This window comes from Thunnus albacares, chromosome 4, assembly GCF_914725855.1.
Source record: "Thunnus albacares chromosome 4, fThuAlb1.1, whole genome shotgun sequence".
Lineage (NCBI taxonomy): Eukaryota > Metazoa > Chordata > Actinopteri > Scombriformes > Scombridae > Thunnus > Thunnus albacares.
The window spans coordinates 11330879-11354576 of NC_058109.1; the positions used below are offsets into that span (position 1 = coordinate 11330879).

The 23698-nt window shown below is 36.6% G+C and overlaps 2 protein-coding genes across 4 annotated transcripts in view; one reads left to right on the forward strand and one right to left on the reverse strand.

Moving 5' to 3' along the window:
* The first annotated feature begins 8040 nt into the window (after positions 1–8040).
* Positions 8041–14718, forward strand: LOC122981311 (protein phosphatase 1 regulatory subunit 12B-like). 2 transcript variants are annotated; one of them, XM_044349977.1, is made up of 7 exons: positions 8041–8403; positions 11551–11567; positions 11728–11866; positions 12374–12475; positions 12910–12963; positions 13054–13104; positions 14306–14718. In XM_044349977.1, the coding sequence occupies exons 1-7, from the start codon at positions 8302–8304 to the stop codon at positions 14390–14392; spliced, it is 552 nt and encodes a 183-aa protein (XP_044205912.1). In that variant the 5' UTR covers positions 8041–8301; the 3' UTR covers positions 14393–14718. The 2 variants fall into 2 exon arrangements, with proteins under 2 accessions (XP_044205912.1, XP_044205913.1); XM_044349978.1 differs by having other exon boundaries at positions 12913–12963.
* A 3570-nt stretch (positions 14719–18288) lies between these two features.
* The window catches only part of LOC122981310 (synaptotagmin-2), a 30689-nt gene continuing 25279 nt past the window's right edge, over positions 18289–23698 (reverse strand). For both annotated transcript variants that reach the window (XM_044349976.1, XM_044349974.1), the window contains exons 7-10: positions 22876–23043; positions 21867–21984; positions 21142–21275; positions 18289–20947 (exon numbers count right to left, since the gene is read on the reverse strand). In XM_044349976.1, the coding sequence (XP_044205911.1) occupies positions 20732–20947; positions 21142–21275; positions 21867–21984; positions 22876–23043 (636 nt within the window). In that variant the 3' untranslated portion in view covers positions 18289–20731. The remainder of the gene's footprint in view (positions 20948–21141; positions 21276–21866; positions 21985–22875; positions 23044–23698) is intronic.

Here is a 23698-nt window from a genome sequence, read left to right on the forward strand (position 1 = left end):
TGCTCTCAGGCTCTACTGATGGAGGAAACTGCTGCTCTGAGATGGACAACTTGGATGTCAGGATTAAGTCAAGTAACAGCCACCTGCACTAGTCTAGATTAGTTATTAGAGGGTGCTATGAAAACCAGGAATGCATCAAGAACAGTATATAACTGGATGGATCAGGACAGGAAATGATTATTAGAAGAATGGCTATTTCATATCTGAAATTATATTCATAAAAACATCATGTAGCCTAAAATGTTAGTGGGTTGCAGGCTACTAGGCCATCTTCAAGGTTAAACAAGGACAAACAATTTATATAAATGAAATAGTCTTACATCACAATATGATTTGTCTAATTAAACCTCGTTAAACCTGAGGGTTGCTATTCTCAATACTCACAAAGCCTCCTCCAAAGTCTAACAATTGCAACAAAGTAAAAACAAATTTGTATGAATGAAATGGCCTCACAACAACTATTTAATCCCTCACACAGGTTCTTGTGGTAGCTATTAGCACCACCAGCTGATGTAGTTGTAATGTTATACAGGAATGAATAATCATGACTTCAAAAGCAGATTATTTTAATCTACATTATCTCAAATCAAGGATTATTTTAATGCAGAACTCAAAGGTGATTTTTGCTCCTCAAGACTTAAAAGGGCCATTTTAGTTGAGGACTAGACCTTACTTCCTTACTTAGAGTAAACTTGCAGCTCTTATTTACCCTGTATGAGAAAATGAGAGAATAATCATAATAATGAAAGCACAGCGCAGAGCACGGAGTGATGGGTCATCGTATTTAATAATTCCATTCAAAGTCTGACTAAAACTGAAACTAAAGCAGAGTATTTTGCAGAAGTTACTTTCCACCGCTTGGACTGAAACCGTCAGATTTCTTTATTACTTGATTTTGTCAGTTGCTGAAAATAGAAAAATGATCATTGATATAGGCTGCTTAAATATAATCACCTGATTGCGGGGACTGTACGATGATAAGTTTATTTTTAAAAAGACAAAAAGTAGGGTAGCAAAACTACAACTTTGCTCCCCCTAAGTGAATAATGGGGATGCGTTTGCTCCACTTGCTCCATTGCTTAGTTGCCTATGATTGTAGGTCTGAAAGACACAGTGCAAAATTGCAATGACATTTAAAAAGCAGCACTAAGAGTCTGATTGGCTAAGTAACACAGCTAGAAAGATCATTGGTCAGTTGTGGTGATGTCAGAATTGAAAATGAAGGGATTTTGACAGCGTGGGAAAGTGGAAGTGATGGAGAAATAGAACAGAAGGAAATAGCAATGTCCACTCATGATATTTAAAGGCAGAGTGTGATGATAGAGATCTTCCTTAATGAACTTACACCAAAGCTTCTTTTCAATAAGGAGAGATAAACTGAAAGTGAATAAGAGTGTTTATTGTGTTTATTGTGGCAATTAGACTTAATTGATGTGAGGCATCTTCATAATCATATAGGTCCTTATGAAGATAGGACAGGATGCCAAGGATGATTCAATTCTGAGAGGAGATAAGGTACGCTGTACCAGACAATTACACAGTAAACATAATTAGTGATAGGAGTGATTCACCTGCATGAACAATTGTTAATTAAGATATGGAAAAAAGGGGAGAGATGGAAATTCCATGAAGAAGTCTAAAGGCCAGTGGAGGCCAAACTTGGATGAGGAATTAATGAATGTTATGAAATCGTAAATCGTACCACCAGCTATACATGACTTACCTCATGAGTCTGAGGGCTTGAGGGATTTTTTTGAGCAGAGAGGATGACGTCAGAGTCAGGAAGAATGTTTGTGGAGTATGCTGAAGATGACCAGCAGCCCATTTGTTGGAGAGGAGAGGTTGAAATTCCCTGAATAACTGTGGTAAGTAGCAGCACCTAACTATCAGGCGTAATAAAGAGTTGAGATGATGGGTCAGAGCTTTCTGAGCTTTAAAATGTTAATATGGAAATATTAACTGGGAGTCAGTGTGAGCAATAATAATGGAAGAAACACCTTTTGTTTGGAATGCTTAAGAAATAAACAGTAGAATTTGGGATGAAAGGTTAAGTCAGAAAATGAAACACTGATTTCAGGACTGAATGAATTAGAGGAGTCGACTAATCACCACACCTTAGAAACTCCTCTGTGAAGACTGGAGAGTGTAATACACTGTAAAAAAAAAAAAAAAAAATCATAAAAAAATTATAAAAAGTCTGGCAGCAAAAGTTGCCAAACACTTACCATTGAATAACAGTAAAAAACCTTAAGTTATTCTACAAAGATTTATTTTAAAAATACGGATATTTACTTTGGCCATTCTCTGCATTTTTATGTGATTATCCAATCTATTTACAATAAATCCCTGGTAAATGTTGGTTTTATACTGTACAAAAAAATAAGATCATGTGATAATAGTTTACAAAAACAATAAACAATAAAGTAATAATCATTTCTTTATATAAACATTGTTTGACAGCAATTACAAGCAACTCTCCTATATATTTACAGGCTTTTCCCATAAATGTATGGGGTTTACTTTATATAAATTATTATTAGATTATTATTATTATTATTATTTGATAGTATTTAAAAGCAACTATCCAATATATCTACAGACATTTCATGTTAATGTATGGGGTTCTGAATGTACAAAAACCAGAAGGTCTATGTAAAAGTACCTTTATATCAACTTCTTTTACACTGAATAAATATATACATTTTTCTACTGACATTTTATAATATTGTGCAATCCATTCAATGCAGATCCCCATTTGAGATGTATGAGATTTCAAGATGTTTAATAACCAGAATGTATCATAAAATTACCTTTTACTGCTTGCTTTATAAAGTAATTCACTATTTTCAGTGTTATCCTTAAAGTTTAGTTTCAGCCATATTGAATTATGATGTGGGTCTGGAGCTGATCAACCCAATAAGAGCTCAAACAGAATACTTTACTAGAATGTATTTATTTTTTTCTCATTCCGATTACTTCATCAGACATCAATGGACGCAAAAACAGTTTTGTACTTTGTGTCAGTACAATGTCCCATCCCATCCCATGCTCTGAGATGGTTCAAAATGTTAGTGAACATGAACAAATCTCTCCCAAATCCAAAAATGATTTTTCTAAAATTCAAATTTGTGATGTCATCTGATAATGTCTAGAGCTTTTCCAAAAACAATGAATTGAGAAAGATGCCCCCCCCCCCCCGTCATCTGTCCATCTTTTTTGTGAATTAAATTACTTATTTGCTTTTTACTCACAGAGCTTTTATTGCACTTAAAGTAACACAACGACTCTAGCTGTCGTCAACTCGAGTACTCCATTTGGTTCATTGTCTCTTCTCTGCTCCACTCAGAAGACACACACTCACATATGCATGGATCGATGAGCCCCGCCCGTGGTGAAACAGAGGAGAGGAGAGAAACTTAGCACAACCAGAAATGACAGCAAAATGCAGTAATTTATCCCACCTGATATCATCGTCCATCGCGATATTTCACTGTGGACATCATCATATGCCAATTCTGTAGACATCGCCCAACCCTAGTATACAGGTACATTTTCTGTTTCAGATATGAAAGATTACTATAGAATAAAGCTTATTTGAGTATTAAAAAATACTACAAAATTAGTTTCACATTCATTGTTTATGAAGCAGCTCCAGACTTTATTCCAGATGGTATCACAAATTTGAGTCTTACGTCTGGTTTGTGGCTTTGGGAGAGAGTAGTTCATGGTCACAAATATCAGAAGTGGGAGTAAGTTACACATGTGCAAGTCACAAGCAAGTCTCAAGTCTTAACCTTAAAGGCTCAAGCAAGTCCTAAGTCACTGTGACTCTCACTGTGAAAGAAAAAGAGAACAACTAAAGAACATTATGCAGGTTGATTAACTTTATAAATTAACTTCACATTAATTAACTAAGTGAACAAAAATAAATAATCTGATCTAACACGTTTTCCAGGATCTAGTGTTCATAATTTTGTATTTTATGCAATATTAATGTTTATGGATATGTTGTATGACTTCTGCCATTCTGCCACCAGGTTGTGCCTTTGAGTAAGGTGAGAGTTTTGAAGCAGAAGTAGTAGAAGAAGAGGAACTTCCTCCAGTTGCAGTAGTTAGCACAAAGCTAGTGGGTTTTAACAGCAGCAAAAATATGTTGGTGGACTGTAAGCTACATATACTCCTTTGTTGTGGTTGTAAAGTGCGCAAATAAAAAAAACTGCAAGTTATACTACAGCCCAGCATTGGCCTGAGTCTTGGTCTGTAACACATGACTATTTTGGTATATTTATTCGCCAAATGGAAAATCTTCCCACATTTGGCACACAATGAAACATAGTATTTTATCTGATGATTACTTTTTTCTGCTGTCGATTGTGTAGACTAATACATCCATTAATTTAGAGCACTGAAATTGTTCAAACATCAAGCAACATCAAGGAAAAATACCATCTTGTTTACCTGATCTTGAAGGATTGCATTTGTCACACAGTTGATTAAAGTGAAGCTGCCTCAAGTCAAAGTCAAGTCGAGTCTTATCAGTGTTAGTCAACCAAGTCACAAGTCCTCAAATTTGCGACTCAAGTCATGCAACTTGAGTCCCCCAACCCTGACAAATATTGGTTGAATTTTCCTTAGCCATGGAAATAGGGGCTACATTAAAAAAAACAGGAGCTAAATTCCTTCTAGAAATGAACAAATAAGCTAATACATAATTAGTATTAACATACAGATGTGAATCTGCATGCTAAAAAAAGCCTCAAGTTCATATGGCAGATTGAAAGTCACCCACTTCCTTTCAGAATTCCAACTATGGCTGTGATCCTCTGCAAGCCTTGTCCTGAGAATACAAAAACAGAAAATATGTATCACACATATGTACACACAATGTCAACTTTGCCTCCTACCCTCACAGCAGCGGCAGAGGTGAGCCATGAGGCTGCTCTTAAGGAGTGCAGTTTGCCGCTTGAACAGAAATTGAGCATGATCAAACTTTGCCTCTTTTAGTGCAGGGACATTAAGGGTTTAAAAAGGTTAAGGATGGGGCCAGATCAAGCTGTTCTTTAAATGTGATCAACAAAATCTTAAAACCATTTGTAAAACTGACTGGTATCCTGTGTTGGGATGCTTAATTTGGAGTGATGTAGTAGTCTCTATGTTTGGAACCAGTTAAAACTCTGGTGCAGTATTTTGCACAAGCTTTAGGCAAGAGAGTGATTTTCAGTTTTTGACTTGCAATACAGTGACTGAGTTATGCAGAATATACAGTTTAAAATAAAAAACAAAACAAATATACATATTATATATAAAATAACATGATTAAATCCCTATCATTAATACAGTGAAAATTCTCTAAATTACTGATCATCCAGCCTATCGATAGAAACTGAAATCTTGGTGCAGATGGCCAAAATTAGTTTAACATAATTATTTCTTTATTGTGAAAATATAATTTATTTACATAGCAGTCAAAGTATTGTAGGAATTTGTGCACTCAAATATCTTCATGATTTTATGGGGGGAATTGTGAATTATTATCGCGAACAACATGAAATTATTCATCCAGCGACATAATTCATATTAGAGTATGTACATTAATAGGCAAATAGTCCTCCGTGTTGGACATGATATGATAGTTATTAATCTTAATTATGATTTTGCAAGGGTATAGGTCTTTTAAGGTTAAGTGACTAAGATGCAAGCACAAGAAACACACAAACAAGTCCACTTTAGATACATGCACATTTATTACTAATACTAGTACTTAAGTACTAGTATTAGTACTTAACACTACAACATTTTACAAACAAGACACAAGAGGGAAAGGGAAACTGGTACACAAGGTTATGGCTAGTGAATGAGTTGAAGGCATGATGTAGAGTTACCTTTTGTGTAGCTGGTATGAGAAACCTGATAAACAGATGAGATGACTGTAGCCTGAGAAGCAGTGAGTCAAATCAATGGTACAACAGCTTAGTTCAGAATTGCCAATTGAAATTACAAATCATGAAAGCACCAGGGTTTAAGCAAGTTGATGAAGGTTTTGTACGAATACTTGCTTGCTCCCTGGGGTGGCTTCTTGCAGAGAACGGAGTCCAATGTACTGGGTTGAGGAGCTGGAGTCTGGATCTGGTAATAATGAGTGAGTAGGCCGGTCCGGACTTGAAAAGGTTCCATTGGAAGAGAGGTCCTGGTTTATGCTCTCATGTTCTCCTAGGCTTTATCCTCAACTCATGACTCCAGATTCAGAAGATGCTCTGAGTCACATCTTCAGACTAGCAAACTGAAAGCTTTCCACTGGCATGGCAGAAAGCAAGAACCAGCAAGCAGCATCAAGCAGCCCAAAAGAGCCGCCTAAAAACAACTTAAAAACAGCTTTAAAAAAACAGAAAAGGCAAAAACAGCACAGAGTCTCAGATAAGACACTGTTTTAAAGTTTCAGTCTGCCTGCCCAGATGGTGCATCCTGGCCAATCCCAGGGGTTGCAAAGTTCTGGGGTAGCAAAGTCAGTCCCCCCATGTCCACAGACAGGCGGGTAAAGTTCCTGAATATGGTTACTCCATTAAACAAAGTATTTACAATTTAACAATTTCTTCATTCCTAATTTTGCAATTTGGATAATAGCTTTAGCGTTCTGACAGTGAAACAAGCAGAGCGGTACTAAACATGATAGGGTTATCATGGATGATGGGATTATGTTAGTGGTACATGTCCTGACTTAAAGGTAGTGGAATAAAAGTCTAACCAAAGTACATAACAACACACATATGATATACACACATATCAACATACAACAATTATTGTCCTTAGACAAAATCTAAAACTAATCCATGGATTTTACAGTCCTCTGGTCTTTGGTCTGACTGCAAACGGCAGGGGTCAATGCCATTTGAGGGTGTGTGTGTGTGTGTGTGTGTGTGTGTGTGTGTGTGTGTGTGTGTCACTGGAGCATGGCATATTGTGCAGCATGTATTGTGCCTTATGCTGGTTTGCACAGTGATCAGTTCTTGGGTTGGTCACTCAAGTCCTGAAAATCAAAATCCACTGTGGGATTAAAGTTGGTGCCAGCTCGTCTCTATGTAAGACTGGCTCTTAGAGGTGAGTTATGAAAACCAATGGTGGGGGTCGTTTATCCAAATGGTACTAGATAGGCAGATCAGATAGGCAGATCAATTCACACCCCAGTGTGAATTGATCTGCCTATCTTGCTGGCTCTTGTAGCTTGAGTTTAGAGACCTCAAATCTCTAGATGAAGCAATGCAGCAGTGTTGATTGATTTAAATTGATAATAATTATAATTTTTAACTGTTGACATGTCCCTGAAGTCCACTGCAGAAAACAACACATTACTTCTTGCAGAGACCCCAGTTGTGAAATATGGGTCAATACAGTGAATTTTCATATGATTTGTATCTGTCTTTGGTGTTGACAGTACTTTTTACTCAGCACTACCCCTCCTAAATCCCACATAAGTAGATTTAGAATTCTATTATTAGAGTTTCAAGAGTTTGTTCATAAGAGCTCTAACAAGTGAGTCAGACTGCTATAGTAATTGGTCCAAAACATCAACATATTTCCTTTTTTGGTGTGATAATGATGTTTGGTCATTTACGTATTTTGCCACCTTCATCAAATGTGCAGCCCAGTTTGTGGCAAAGAGAAGGATTATGACTTCAATAGTTTTCTATTTAAAGGGTTTTAATAAGACCAGGAAAAAAGCAAAAAAGTGTTTAGAGGAGTTTTTGTTTCACATGCAGCAGTTGGATCCTTGGGACTCCAAACAATGATGTGGTAAAGCCAACATCAACAAAACCCAAAGGTTAAATACTTTGATCAAATTAAATACACAGATAATGTAAAGAATTTTCACTTTAACATCTTTCAAGTATACACAAAAAACATTTCATTAATGAGACTAATGAGACTGGGCTTCACTTTTTCCATTTTTGCTTTTTTTGTCCCTTGAGAGTCCTTGTAAACAATTCTGCTGTCAGATCCTTGTGTCCACACATACACCACAGCCCGCCTACTCCCCAGTCCCACCACTTCCTCCACAGCTCTCACACTTGTGCTGTTCTTTCACTCTCATCAGATATGCAATGTCTCACCATTGCAGGAAGATCACACTTCAGTTGCTAACTAAGGATAAAGCCACATCAGGATCTTATTTCTGTGGATGGTAAAAAAAATAATTCCTCAACATCTTACAGTATTTTCTGTAAGAAATACTTTTTTCTTTTTAACTTTTTGAGGGACAGTGGATCAGAGTACAGCTGCATGCAGTGGCTATAGCAACTCGCAGCGATGTCATCTCAACTCTCTCACAACAAAGATCAGCCACGCATTAGAAAGTCCCTCTCTGACTCTTCTCCAACTTCATCCACTGCCACCACCAAGAGCCTGAGGGTAAGGCCTGATTGTTTTTAATCTTTTCAGTTTCTGTTTAGTTAAGGAGGAAATGCCATCTAACATAATGCAAACACCAACTGTCTAAGCTCAGCCGGTGTCAAACAAATGTCTCTTTAACAAGCTGCAAGTATTTATGTCTGTTTTCTATACTTTGCCATTGAACCTTATGACAATACATAAATAAAGTAATCTGCACTCATGATATAGCAAGTCAATAGAAAATTATGTGTAGCCCTTAATGATCTTTTACTGCTTCATTTGAAATGAACTTGAATCCCTTTTTTAGAAAACACAGTTTACTCATGACAGCTGTTGAAATCTAGTTTAAGATTTTTTCTAATGTCACTATCAGTATTGTAATATTTTTCTTAATACAATGAAGAAAAAGTATATAAAGGCTGAATTTCACAAGAGCTGGAGTAATCGGTGACTCTTCAAGTGTTCCTGTAATGCCATGATATAATTTTAAACAGTTATTTTTGTCACTTTTGACTCTTGACAATCATATACAAAAACTACATGTGGTGTTGTTTCCATTTGATAATTTGATCAGTGTATCATATATCAAACTGTACACTATACATGCTGAACAGAGACAAATTGTTTCTACAACTTTACTGACATGTTAATGGGTTAGATTAGGATATTTACTTAGAGTTTTGGGGGAATTTAGCTATATTTCTGATAGCTCCCAGACCCCCAGATTATTATTATGTGTTTTATTTCCCATAACATTTTCACAGTCCCACTAATAACTCACATAAACTGTGAAACAAAGTTGTGTGTTGATGTGCCCGAGCAAGGCAGAACAAAACTTAAAAATGAAATAAAGGAAAAGTTGTGATAAGCAGTTAGTCTTATCTGTTCATGTAAACTAAGAATCCACTTGGAACAGATGGATAGAGAGACACAGAGAACATCAATGAGAGAGAGAGGGAGAGAGAGAATTAGACAGGAAGAGAGGATGAAGAGAGAGCGAGAGACAGAAAGCAGGGGGTGAAAGACAGGATGACAGAGAACAGAGGAGGAGGAGGAGGGATAGAGTGCTTAGGACTGGCTTGTGGGAACTCAGACACAGTATTTATGGATGTTTATCTCTCTGCTAGTCCTACGGGAAGCTCACATTTTCCACTTGGGAATAGCTGGTCAGCAGGCAAGAAGTTCCTCATGGGATGTAGTGAGGCTGGAGGACAGCTTAGTGACGGAGACGCTCACATACATGGGACAATGTTGCAAAAGCCTACTTTTCCGTCAGCATCTGTTTATATATGATGTCCCTTATTTTAAACCAGAGCTTTTTCCAAGTCCAAGTGCTGTATATCATTAATGACGGTTTACCAAGCACATCCAAGTGTCCAGAGAAAGAGAGCAGCTGACATCAGAGTCTGGTGAGGATCCAAGGGTCTTGTAAATGTCTGAGGAGAGACATATCACTGTTTACACATATCTTAAAGGCCTGTTTCTTCTTTGCAATAATCCACTTGCCTTTTCCATGATTTAGTCAGACATGTAACTGTTTAAGTCACTCTGCATTTCTTCCATTTATGTGACTGTCACAGGAAGTCACAATGAAGAAAGTACAAAAAAAGAGGAAAGTACATTGCAAAACAGAACTGCCTGTATTGTTTTATAGGTTATGTCAGCAGGAATATGTTTAGCTTCAGCATCTATGTTTCTCTGATATATGCAGAAGTGATCGCCACAGGCAGTGAATGTAATAAAACTGAAAGAACAAGTCATGGTAGCTTTTCTTAATATAATGAAAGAGCATTTAAGGACGGAGAGGATGGGCTCAGCAGCTTCAGAGAGGATATACAGTACGGCAACATAATTTCTATCCTCCGGGTACACTGTTTTATATCTTGTATTAAAGCCTTAAAGGACTTTGAATTGCCTTGTTGAAGAATGCTGTATTGTGGCACTGAATACACTTTCAGTTGCTTGTTTGAGATGGATGCGCCTCCAATTTTGATGACATCTCTTGTTTTTATCGAGTTTGAATGCACATAGAAGTCAATTTAGACAAAGGCGCCAAATTATCATAATGCAATCCAAAGTAATACTTTGCCTATATGTACTGATGGGTGACAAATTAAAGGAGAATTTAAATAATTGAGTGGAAAAAACATAATACGGATGCTTCCATACAATAGTTTTAGTTGTGATCCATGACTGAATCTATTCAAGTAGCGATGAAATTGTTCTGGTGGCTCAGGGTACAACACACTTTATGTTGTTTTTTGCTTTAATTTATCAGGCTACATCTGCATATTTTATTGGTATTTACACTACTCTTACTGCTAATGTAAATCCAAACCTTTGCTGCTCATAGTCATCGAAGCAGTGTTGTATGTTGCTTCATTTTTTCATTGTATGAGGAACTTCTTTTGTTCTGCTGTTGTTGATGCTCCCACTCTGCTCTCCTGCTTGAAAATCTGTCAGCATAGAAACTGTATAACCCTCCCAACTTTGGCAGGCAATAATGATCGAATTGTGAAGACCGCTGCCAGAGCTATTACCTTTTTTGGATGTGTTTAGTTATTTGTGCTTGTCAGTTTATTTGAGGGATCATTTCCTCTTTGCTTCTTTAACTGAGCTTGGTATTTCAGACTGTAATAAAGCTTTTCTTGGAAAACTGAAAAAAGGTCTTTCATGAAGAATTCCTTATAGTGTTACTAATGCACAAGAGATTTTTGTCACATAATACTTTCAAGTTAATAATGATTGTACTTGCTGACATTGCACATGTGACGAAATATGTCCTGTGTGTATATCAACTGCACTTTTATGATGTTATGCAGGGAAATGTCTGCACTGCACAAAATGCAATACAATTTAGTAAACTGTACTAAATAAATGTCACATCATGCCCAAACAGCCTGTCAAACAAACGATGAAGTCAAGCTGTGTTATGTCTTCATTTGTCTAGTAATGAGCATCTACTGAAACAGAGAACAGGGTCACGATGAGGTTGCATGACTTGTTTATGCCATGTAAGGTTTAACTTGTGGTAGAGTTCAAATTAAGTTTGTGTAAAGCTGAAATTTTCAGGAATGTCCTCACTAAAACCTTATACTGGCGTTGTTGTTGCATTTTTAAATTTGGTCAGACAGCCAAATCTAAAGCATTTCTCCTCTATTTCAGCACGAGAGACTGTCGAGGTAAGGTTCCTCTACTTTAATTCAAACCATCAATACATACAAGACACCTTTAATTATCACCTGAGGGGATATCATAAACTATCAAAATGACTCAGTGATATTGACAATAAATGAGCTAAACCTGAGTGTTGGATTGTTAATACGTCTCTAATGTTTTCAGATTGAGCTCAACTGGTTCGTCTGACGTCTCCAACGACACGACAACAAACCATGCTGAGTCATACTTCTCACGGAGGGAGAACAGACTGTCTGCAAGGAAAAAGGCAGAAGAAGAGACAGCAAACAATGACTATAAAAAGGCAGGTGATGCAGTTTGTTTGTTAATACACCATATTTCTGGTGATGGTTGTTTTGTAGAGAGAGTGTTCTGTTGTCACCACTAAGGGATGCTACACTTCCGATTTTAAAAATTTTAAATACAAGTACATAACAAAATGTTGCATAAATAGCAGAGCTGAGATAATTAGTCAAAAGACTGATTTGTCAATTCACAGAAAATTAACTTCAGTCAATTATCAATCCAAAATGCTTGATACATTTTTGGGTTCTGATTCTCAAATATGTGGATTTGCTGCTTTTGTCTGTTTAATATAGTTGTAAATTGAATTTCCTTGTGTGTGTTGACTGTTGGTTGAACAAGAAAATGGAAATAATACACAGTAAAAACAGTATAACACAGTAAAAACTACAACACAAACAGTCACAGCGGCCATTGATGTCAGTATTTGTCTGTGTGCTGAAAATTGAAAAAGAAAAACGATAAAATATTCTTTTGGAAATCTTAACTGTGCATTGCTGTTTTGTAGATGTATGAAAAGGCACTGGCCACCAATCAAAGACTCAAGTCCAGGCTAGAAACAAGTAAACAGGAACTCGTCATGATTCAGGAACAGCTGCAGAGAGCACAGGTAATGTACATAGTCTGTAGTTAATGTGCACAATTCACAGTCTCGAGTGTGAAAGAACTGAAGGAAAAGTTTGCTGGAAAATCAACTCAGAAAGTTACAGAATTTGTCTTCAAATGAGTCCAATTTTTCTTCAGTACAGACAGAAATGTCTTCCACATATTCTTGTGATGATATCAAGTCACAAAGGAATGAGAAAGAAATGTGACATGAAAGATAGCTGCTATAAAAGGAAGCTGCAGTGTAAATGATGTTGGGTGTTAGCTCTGAATTTCGTAATGATAATAGTAAGTCCCTTTGGTGTTTCTAGGAATGATTGTGGTTATATTGGACATTTAACATCAGGCATACAGTATGTGCTCACTGTTATGAAAATTTTCTGCTTTCTGCTTCAAGGCTCTGTGCTATAATCTTTTCATAATAACCTTTCACTGCAGCAGAAGGGAAGAAAGGGCGAATGTGGGTCCAACATGCTCGAAACAGAAAAAAAGGTATAAACTCAGCATTATAATGTGTTTTTTCAATTGAATTGTCTTACTTCATTTACCTTAATTATCTTTACTGAATGTTCTTCTTTGTAGGAAAGTTGGAGTCTTAAAAAGAAGATATCAGATATGGAAGAACAAGTGAAGGTAATTCTGATGTTTTATAAATTAAACGTTATTTTCCATAATATTCACTTCTACTTCAATGTAGCATTCACGTTCATTCTCCTTTAAAAATGTAAATAGTTAACAATATGGTCGCATCTCTTACACAGGAAAAGCTTAAGCTCAGTTGGCATGAGAAAAACAGTGATCAATCAAATCCAAACAGTGTAAAGTGTCTGTGGGACTCGGTGCTGTGGTGTTAGCTGTTCTGTCTACGGTGATTTTAGCTGACATCATTTGTCACCATTATGCTCTGCTGGCTGTGGAATGTGTGAGCACTTTGACACTGGAGCGAGTGAGCCATCAGTATTCATCTACAGTCTTATGTTCACAAATGTCTGCTGTGTTATGCCCAAGAGGATACAAACAAAAACCTCTTGTTAACTATGAATGAGAGGTCTAAACAAATATGGGATGCGGGTCTGAAAATAGACGTTCATAACAGAGAAGCACTGTTACATGTACAGTATTTAAATGGGTAAGTCTGGTCCAAGTGTGTCTGTGTGTTGGTAAATGCAAATGCACAACAGTGTGTGTGTGTGTGTGTGTGTGTGTGTGTGTGTGTGTGTGTGTATACACGTCACTGTATTTGTTTCAGCATCACCATTTGTCGAGATCAGATTAATCTGTTTTTCTAAAGCAACTATACTTTGGGGAATAGCAGCCAGAGTAGAAGTGGGGAACTTCTACTCTGGCAGGCTTGTGTTCAATTGCATTTTCACTCTTATTCTATACAGTAAATCACATTTGCGACAGGGACTATGAGCGGATTTTGGAGAAAATCTCAAAAGAAAAATTAAAACGAGATAGTTTTGATGAGGAAATATGTTTATGATCTCTCCAAGAAACATTTTTGTGCCATAATTTATATGTGCAACTTTTAGAACTCCCCAAATATAAATCAAATGAATGAAATTAATCAAAGGAGGGTATCAACCCAAAAAATATGAATGCATTTTGAAACCATAAATAAGAAGCAATCCACAGAGCTATTAAATAACACATGGAATGTCGGATAGGATTGTAGTGAGTCTTTTTAGGCTGTTTATTGACTCAGCTCTTACTCTATGTTAACTAGAATGATTAGAAATGTTCCCCCTAAGGAAATGGGCCCTTCAGGCTATGACAAACATGTGATGTTACCTCTGTCTCCACTTTAGTTGTCTTGTGCCCTCTCCCTCAGGTTAAAGCAGATCTAAAGATGGAGAACCAGAGACTGAAGGATGAGAATGGAGCTTTAATCCGGGTCATCACTAAACTGTCCAAGTGAGCAGAAAAGGACGAGATGAAAAGGGAAGGGTGTCAGAGGCCATATTTATATCTACTATCTGTATTCTTTCTGTTGTCATTGATGAGGATACAGGTGATGATTCTGATGCCTTTAAAAGACGACCTTCCTGCTTTTTCATTGTCAGTTGAGTGATTGAAACTCGCAGATACAAAGACACATTTCACATCAGGTGTGAAAAAAAAGATGGTTTTAAATTCAGCTTCCTTTAAATGTACTGTATCTACAGTAGCAACACATTCCCAAAGAGAAAATACCATTTATAGTCATATATTCATGAAATATTTCTATATAAAGGCAAATGCAAACAACAAGTCCATGTGTTTTTTCTTAAACACTGTGTTTATAAGAACAGATTGTCCGAGAGTAAGCCATTCACGAAACTGCAGTCTCATATCAACAGTATCCCTGCATGCATAAATGGACAAACTATTGCAGGTATTGCCATGGAAACTGCAAATATTTTGTCTTTCCATATGCAGACCCTGAAAACCGGCTCTGAGCTATCAGGGACAGGAGATGATAGATGAGTTGCATATCTCACTATCCTGGGAGCGTCATCTCTGATTTAAGAGCTTTACCTTGAAGTTTGATGGCCCAAGACATGTTTTCCCTCTTAACATGTAACATAAAAACAATCAAATGCATAAAAGGTAGCCACAGAGTGAAAAAGTGCCCCTCATTTTGTCTCATAACTGTCAGCACCACCACAAAAACAGATTTATGTGAATGTAAATGTCTGAACGGATTTAGTCAATTCATGGCCAGTGCAGAAGCTTAATAATTTGTCTTTTTTAATAGTACAAGTACTGTTAAATCAAGGGGAATAGTGTGAATTCAGTTTTAAAATGGATTCTCACTTAAAGGATTTAGTTGGCAATTTTCTATATTTTTTTTATTGTCAACAGATCTCATGTGCAGAGCCAAGCCAACAATAAAATCATCCTACTTATAAGTATAAGCCTGCTATGTCTTTTTCCTCTGTGATGTAGTCCAGAAACGATTAAAAACACGTAAATGAGCCACGCCATTGGATTGGGTGACATGTTTCTTAGCCCTGAAGACTACAGGCATGTTAGTTTGTTTAGAAACGACTCCAAAGAGTAACAGTTATCACATTGTCACTCACCAGAGAGCAGTTCTGTGTAAGACAGATGCCACTGTTTACAGAGCCTCACTAGCTTTTTGTGCTACATATCGCAACCTCTTTCACAACTTTAGTATAAATGACTTTATACTAAAGTTATTAATAACTTTGTACTAAAGTTATTTACAATGTGTATTGTAGTACAAAAACTAACCTCTTGAGACTGAAAAGATGACGTTTCTAAACAAACTAACATGCCCAAAACTCTCCTGGGCCAAGGAACATGTCACCCAGTGCAACAGTGTGGCTCTTTGACGTGTTTTTAGTAGTTTTTGGACAACAGCTTAGGTCTACAGCACAGAGGAATAAGATATATCAGGCTTTGGACACACACACAATACTTGTAAGTAGGATGAGTTCTTTGTTGGTTTGGTGAGATTAGTTAACAATAAGTAAAATAGAGAAAAGCGCCAGACATATCCTTTAAATTTACTGATAATCATGATTGAACACAAATACCTACTCATCAACATATTTTATGTATGCTTTAGAAGCACCACATTGCTTAAGAATAATCTTGTCTCTCATTTATTAGATTTAATGAGCCATTTTTTAAATGAATAATTAAGGATATTTGCTAAACTGACTGAGATATCAGTTTAAATTCTATTTTATTTCATTTCATTTAAAACATAGTATTTTATGACCAGTTTGATTGAAGAGAAGGGGCCATGAAAGTGGTCTTCATGCTTTTACAAACATTCATCTGTGAGATTCTTTTAGTACAAGCTATGGTGAACAGACTAACAAAAACACCTTGAAACCTCTGTGACTGTGATGCATTTTATTTGGTCTCTCATGTCAACTCATTTTGTTTGTATCAATGGTGTGAGTGAACATGTGCTGTTCAACACTGCTCCCTTTTACTTACATGTTGTATACAATGCCACCAACTGACCATTAGTGGAAAAGCATCCTCTCTTCTCCCTGAGTTAAGTTACATTTACACACCACACTGGACGAGGCTACTTAAAATGACTTTATTTCCTATGATTACATTATGACAACACACAGATATCTCCTGATGACATCCCATATTTTGGTTCCCTTGAGTAATTCAGTTCTACATAGAGTGATATACTTTATGAGCACAAATTTTTTGGTCTTTTTTTCCTTCTTTTTTTTGCTGGAAAACATGGGTTTCGTAAAGAAATAGATCATGCAGTTCACAAAAAGGCACAACTATTGACACACCTCTACAACAAGACAAAAACAAGAGTCAAGAAGAAGTTCAAGCATTTCCCTTGTCTGTGTTGCTAGGTAAGTGAACGACTGAGTGAGTGGGATAATAATCAGTTCTTTGGGTGCTCTGTATCATGGCTATGTTCACATTAGAGGACTAAAGACTGACTAAAGAGGAACCACTATAGAAGCAGCACGGTTGGCAGTATTGCATTGAAAATGTTGTTCTGCACTGTTTGAGTCTGCTCTGTGTTCAAGACAGCTTCTGAGACCCAGGAAGACATGGGATTTTGTTGCCTGCATTGCAGAAAAGTGACAAACTCATGTAGTCCATTAACAGAACATCAACAAACAAACACGGGCTCTGTTGGTCCTATTGCAAATACACAAAATAGCAGACAGAATCTGGTGGCAGCTCATACAAGAGTACATCAAATGAGCCCAGCCACACCCAGCTGGTAAGGATGATCTGACACACATTGCAGAAAATAATGTGATGTGACTACATATTAAAAAGGGGAATGCGTTTGTTGTGTCTTCCTCTCAGTTCCTCAAACACAGAGAGATAGCTGCATTGTAATGTAAAAGATTGACTGTCATGAAGATTACTGCACTGTACATTGTGAATAAAGGTTTATCAAACACTAAATGACAATGACTGAAAACAGCCGACGGGGAAAACAAATCCCCAAATTTGAAATGTCATGGTTAGACACAGCATCGATATCTCAGAGCATGCACAAGACAGTGACACCACCAGCTCATCCCATTGCAATCCATTAGTTAAACCGCGTGTTCATTCATAGAGTGGCATTTGTAATGAAAAGATTATTGATTGCTTAATTATAAGACTGGAGCTACTTAAGAGGACTGCATCAATAATATGCAGTCATAATATTTCACACAACTAATTCAGCAAAGCAAAAACTACTGTTTAATGAAAATAAAAAACAAAGTTTGGCCCCATTTATTATGCTAATTATTGACTTCACTCACTTTTTATGTTAAAAAGTATAATCAGACATCTACTAGAAGGTTTATTTGAATAGCAATAAGATGAGGAGGTGCAATTTAATGAAGGAATGAAGGAAAAGGGCTGCAAGTCAATTATTAAGTCATAGTCGTGTATCTACATTTGATAAACTAAGACTTGACACCCATCTGGCAGGAGTAAATGAAGGTAACACTTATGGTACAGATAGAAAAGCAAGGAGCCAGCAAATGTTCTCCTTTTTTAAAAATATATACACTTTACTGGTTAGTGACCAACACAACAAATGCAAGCAGAAATTAACAATAACTACATGACTTGTAGCTCAAGCATAGTGTAACACTGGTTTAAGCAAAGACGACACATACAAACGATGACAGAAAACCAGACAATCATGCAGTATCATGGCAAACTGAGGGGATTTCCACAAATGACACAAAGCAACCCTGCTTTAACTCCAGGCGTTAAAGGAGCCCGTGAACCCTACAGTAACATGGATTATTCAGACATACATTCAGTCCCATTCAGCAAAAATACATACACTTTGCAGTCAGTGCATACTTTTTTTTCACTCAGTTTTATTATCAAAAATGACACAGAACACAAACACACATACACAATATAATTATGGTTCCTCTTTAAAACATGCTACTATTTACATCATCTTGTAAATACATGCTGTAGCCTATTAACAAGTTTTGCGCGATGCATAATGTTAACAATAGGAAGAAGTACTGTGAATGGACCTATCAGTGTGCTGCTGCTCACAATCCTGTAGATTAATTTTACTTCTGGTCATAACATGGCCTCTATGGAAGCAAAGGAAGCATGTAATGATTAGAATTTTATGAGAAACTGAATGCCTAATTGTGAAATGTAAGCACTACTGATGATGTTGAGATTTAAATGCTGCTGAAATTATAGAGGATAAATATTTCACTTTGAGTATCATCTGTCTGAATTTATGTGGTTTTAATTCCTATCTTTGACATTTCTAGTACGTGATTTCAAGTTGTGCATTTTTTTTTCATTTTGACAAATACTGATTGAAGATTGAAGTGTCTCTCATCGGTCTCACATTTGAATTTAGCTTTGGATTATATGATTGACATAACATTGCCAGAATTTTCAAGTTTGAATTTTTCATTTTGAATTTTGGTGTTTGAATGGCCTTGACTTGAATTTTTATATCAAAAATTGACTGATTGATTGAATCTGAGTAACCTGAAAATAGTTTTTGAAATATTGGACACTTGAAATTTCTGCCTGAATTTGTAAACCCTGAAATAAAATTCTTTTAGCACAATCAATTTTTGCAATTGCACAGCTTGAAATTACGTCACAGAAATCTCAAAGAATGATATAAACCACATAAATTCAGAGAGATGGTTTTCAAAAATAGAAATATTACAGTGCTGTGAATTCGGAGTATTAAAATTTCAACATTAAGCAGTGATTAAACTTCACAATTCAAATTCTTTTGCTTATCCTTTTTTGCTTTCATACCTCTGCACATCACACTAACACAGTATGTCTGTGATGAAGTTGTAACACCACCATGTTGCAGTACTTTGGCTCCAGGTTGAGGAAGCTGGCTGATGAGTGAGCATTTCCAAACAACATGAAGTACTGCGAGGCATGATACATGCTCGACTCTGCAGCTCTATTTGGTTCAAGCAAATGGTCCTGGATTTGTATATTGTATAATATGTTTGATGTAGCACTTGCTGTATTTAGATTTTACAAACCTGCTTTTTTTTACTTGAATTCACATTATCTTAAAAAGTGCAGCTACATCTTACAGTTCAAATCCAATTCTCTATAAAAAAAATGTCATCTCTGACTGGAATCCTCATGTTATTTCACCAGAAACAATTAAAGTTTTGAAGTGTGCTGTGTTGGATAAACCACAAAATTAGTCAAGGAAAGATATAAAATAAAATTAGTGAGATGGCACTGTTTTATGAAGCAACAGCAAAATTCAAAAGAAGCATAGTCATAATTGTTTTGAACATCATTTGTAAGCCTTCGAGCAACCTTACTTCATGGATAAGTAAGGTTTTACATCCAAGTGGTCAACACAACCCAAGACAGATTTCAGATGGCACATTCACAATGTCCCTGACTACTTTTGAATGATATTCACTCAGCACAAAGCCCCCCTCCTATAAATAAAACAAAAGATGAAGCCTACTATATTTCTCAAAGTGTCATATCAGGAAAGGCACCCTTGTATTCCTGTCCTACGTTAGATCTGTCCGAAGACACAAATGTGTGTTGAACTAAATGCATAGATGTGCCTTCATGGCAACACAAAACAAGCAACAAACATCAGACAACTGTGTCATCCCTGCCATACTGTATGCTTCTGTACTGTATGTTTCTCCTTCTCAAATGTGAGCTGATAAAATGAATCATTTATACAGATATTTCTTGAAAACATATTGCAACATGGGCCACTGCATTCAGTGACCTTGACCTCTCTCATTGTCATTTAAATCTTTTTGTATTGATAGACTTAAACAGGAAATAACCCAATACTACAGTACTTTCTATTGCAAGTTATAGCACACTTATTAGCAAGATACAATACTGGGCATGATGTATGCAGAGCAGTGGGGAGGTAAGTAAAGCATGCTCTATAAACTAAACTAAAGCTTTATTCCAGCATTGTCTTCACCAAGACTTTCATTCAAAGTCAGCACCCTAAGAATCAGTTTCTAAGTTTTCTTCAAATCAAAGAAAGACCAAAAGTCGATCATTCATGAACCAGTCACCCGATAACTCAATGCCACTCTTCTCCGCATTCACTAACGTGTGAAATGTGATGCTTAAAAGAGTTTTTTTGGACTTAACCATGAATGAGCGGATATTCTACGATGTCTCTTTTTTGCTGCACAGGTTTCATGACGAGTAGTCATGTGTTAAGTCATGGGTCTCATGCAAAGTAGGGGTGGGGTTGGGTTTCTGAGTTAGTGCATTAGCTGGTTGGTCGAGCACGTTACTTCTTTGCATTCAAGGATGCCAGCTGACCATCGATATCCTCCTCTGGCTGCAATGGATGCCACTGGGCGATGGGGCGGCGTGGATTAGCCAGCATGTCAGACCAATGCTTCAGACCTAAACCAGTTGCCTTGCTACCCACGAAGATCTTTCCAATGGCGTCGTTCTTACCAATCTTGTCATAATCAAACACTGTGACCGCCACCAAGATTTTCTAAGAAAGGCACAAGAGAGAATTTGTAATTTACAAAGTCATCACATCATTAACAGATAAGTGCAGATTCATTTGAAACACATTTTTAAGGGAGAAAAACAACTCAGCTAAATATGATTATCTACTGTAGAAGATTATCTACTGTAGAAGTAGATAATCCTAGTCCTAAAGCATTGATTTGACTTGCACTGTACCTGCATCTGTTCCAGAGGGATTTCAAAGCTGAAGGATTCATTATAGTATGGGTTTAGGGTGTTTTTCTTCACTGTAGTCTTCTTCTTCTTCAAACGTTTACCCCCCTGGAGCAGCTGGATCTTTACATAGGGATCTGCAAAGAGCAACAATATGATCAGCAATGGAGTCCGTAAAGGCAAGTTATTTTCTTGTCGTTATTAGCTTTCCTGATGTTTATACAATATTTCCTTACATTTTTTCCACTAAAATATATGTCTGTCATTATATTTTTTGTGTTATGTAATATGTGTGGACTTTTCTATGTATTTGGACCTAGGGAATTACAGTTGTAAACTGCTTTTCTGAGGTGTACTTTCATGACAAAGCACAGGCTTATTTTTATTAGATGTCATCATATGTTGTGGGATTTCCTTTGTCAAAAAATGTTGCCCTAATGAAGATCTAGTGACTAAAAAACTGACTTTAACATCAAATATTTGCATTGGACCTAAGTGTGGTGAGCCCTCCTTTCTCTATAGTTGATGCAATTGACCACCTTGTACCTTAGCATTGTGTCATGACTGCAGTGATCATAAAAGTAGAAATTCATAGTCATAGATGCAATTGTAGAGACACAAATTGAAGCCTTGTGTGTTCCCAAACAGCAGCAATCTAAATCAAAGTGCTGCAGTGTAAATTCTAATTCCAACATTGTAACTTTGAGTTGATGACTGCATTTCTCTACCAGATAATCCACAGGCATCCATCTTCTTCAGGTTCTTTGCCTCCAGGATGCAGACGGTGAGTTTCCCGGCAGTGGGGACATAACGGAGGGAGATGCAGATGTCTCCGAGTTTCTCAGGCTGAGCAGTCAGCACGGAGAGAAGAGACAGAAATGACAGGCACACATGCTCATCAGACAATACCAGCAAACTGCTCAATTTAGAATATGATTGCCTGGTGCAAAATGCTCTCAGCTACTGTCTGCTGTGTGTCTTGCATTTTTTCCCGTGGGCTGAAATTGAGGTCTTCTTGTCCTTGAGGCAATATTGTCTGTGTTCTTGGAATTTCACAGTCCTATTTAGATTCTTAGTTCCAAGATTTTGGCACTCAATAAGATGGTTTTTGCTCAAAAAAGTTTTTCAAAATAGTTTGGCATTTTGGGAAATATGCATATGCGCTTTATTGCCCAGAGTTAGATGAGATCAATAAGGCTGTCATGATTTCACAGTAAATATGAAGTTAAAGTCAGAAGCCATTTAGCTTAGTTCAGCATAAAGATTGGAATAAATAGGGTGGGGGAACAGCTAAACTGGCTCTGTCCAAACATAACAAAATCTATCAACCTACAACTCTAAAGCTCACTACTTGATATGTTGTTTCTTGTTTGCTTAATCTGTACAAAAACCAGTGTAAAAAGGGAAATTTGTGGTTTTATTGGACTATTTTTTGGCAAATAAACATATTTACTGAACTATTGCTTTAAAGACAAAAACACCATAGTTAATAGAAGAAAATGTGAAAAATCTATTATATTTTCTATGAAAAATTTCAGACATCTCAGACTCAAATTTATAAGCTCACAGAAGACAACCAAGACACATTTCAGCCCATCAAAAATAAAATAGAAATGAATTCAGATGATTGAATATTTGCACAGTTATATAAAATATCTATTTTGACGGCTGCATATCAATCAGTTATCTTATTCATCTTTCACAGTATAATTTGATCAGTTTGATTCTTAACAGCACCTCCTCTTGATCAGCGCTGTCTAGATCCCGCCACTCCTCAATCGGCCGCCCAAGGTCGATGGTGTTCATGGGAATCTTCACCTCTCCAATGACGTCATGTTTGGAAAATCGGTCGTAGTCATAAACAGACATGACCAGTGTCTTTCCACCGAGCTCTTCGTAGGGTACCTGATCAACAAACACATTTTATAAATTTGAATTTATTTTTCAATGGGATGATATGACTATTGAATGGAATCAAAGAATTTTAAATAATGAGAAGATGTAAAAGTTTTTTTAGGAATTTGATATGTTCAAAATGATTTTTCACCACATGTACACTTTCCCTTATTTGCTTGCCCTTATTTTCTTAAAAAGTGCAATGACAAGTAAGTCAGATTGACTAGAGAAGCTTAATTAACTTCCCAGCTACCACAAGAAACCATTGAATAAAAAAATATTCGAAGCTAACAAGATAAACTAAATAAGTTGAAATGAATTTGAAATTGAATTTGCATTTGAATTTGACAAAAGATACCTTGTACCTGAGGAAAAAAGACAAGTCATTTGTATTTAAAGAACATAAATTTAATTACATGCCTTTTTCCTCTGGTTTAAAGGTGCAGTGTGGAGGATTTAGTGGCATCTAGTAGTGAGGTTGCAGATTACAACCAACTGAATACCCTCCCCTCACCCTCCGCTTCCATGCGTGTAGGAAAACCAGGTGAGGAGATTAAACACTAATTAAAACATGCTTAGGAATATTAGACAACATGCTCCAGCTGACTGAAACATTATTAAATGAAGATGAGAACTACTCTGCATGCTACCATCCTTTGTAGAT

Bases quoted from the DNA above. Each gene is read 5' to 3' on its own strand.
- LOC122981311 (XM_044349977.1), top strand. From the start codon at position 8,302: ATGTCATCTCAACTCTCTCACAACAAAGATCAGCCACGCATTAGAAAG. The intron at 11,867-12,373 runs GCAGGTGATGCA...GCTGTTTTGTAG, and splicing joins CAAACAATGACTATAAAAAG to ATGTATGAAAAGGCACTGGC. The intron at 12,476-12,909 runs GTAATGTACATA...CTTTCACTGCAG, and splicing joins AACAGCTGCAGAGAGCACAG to CAGAAGGGAAGAAAGGGCGA.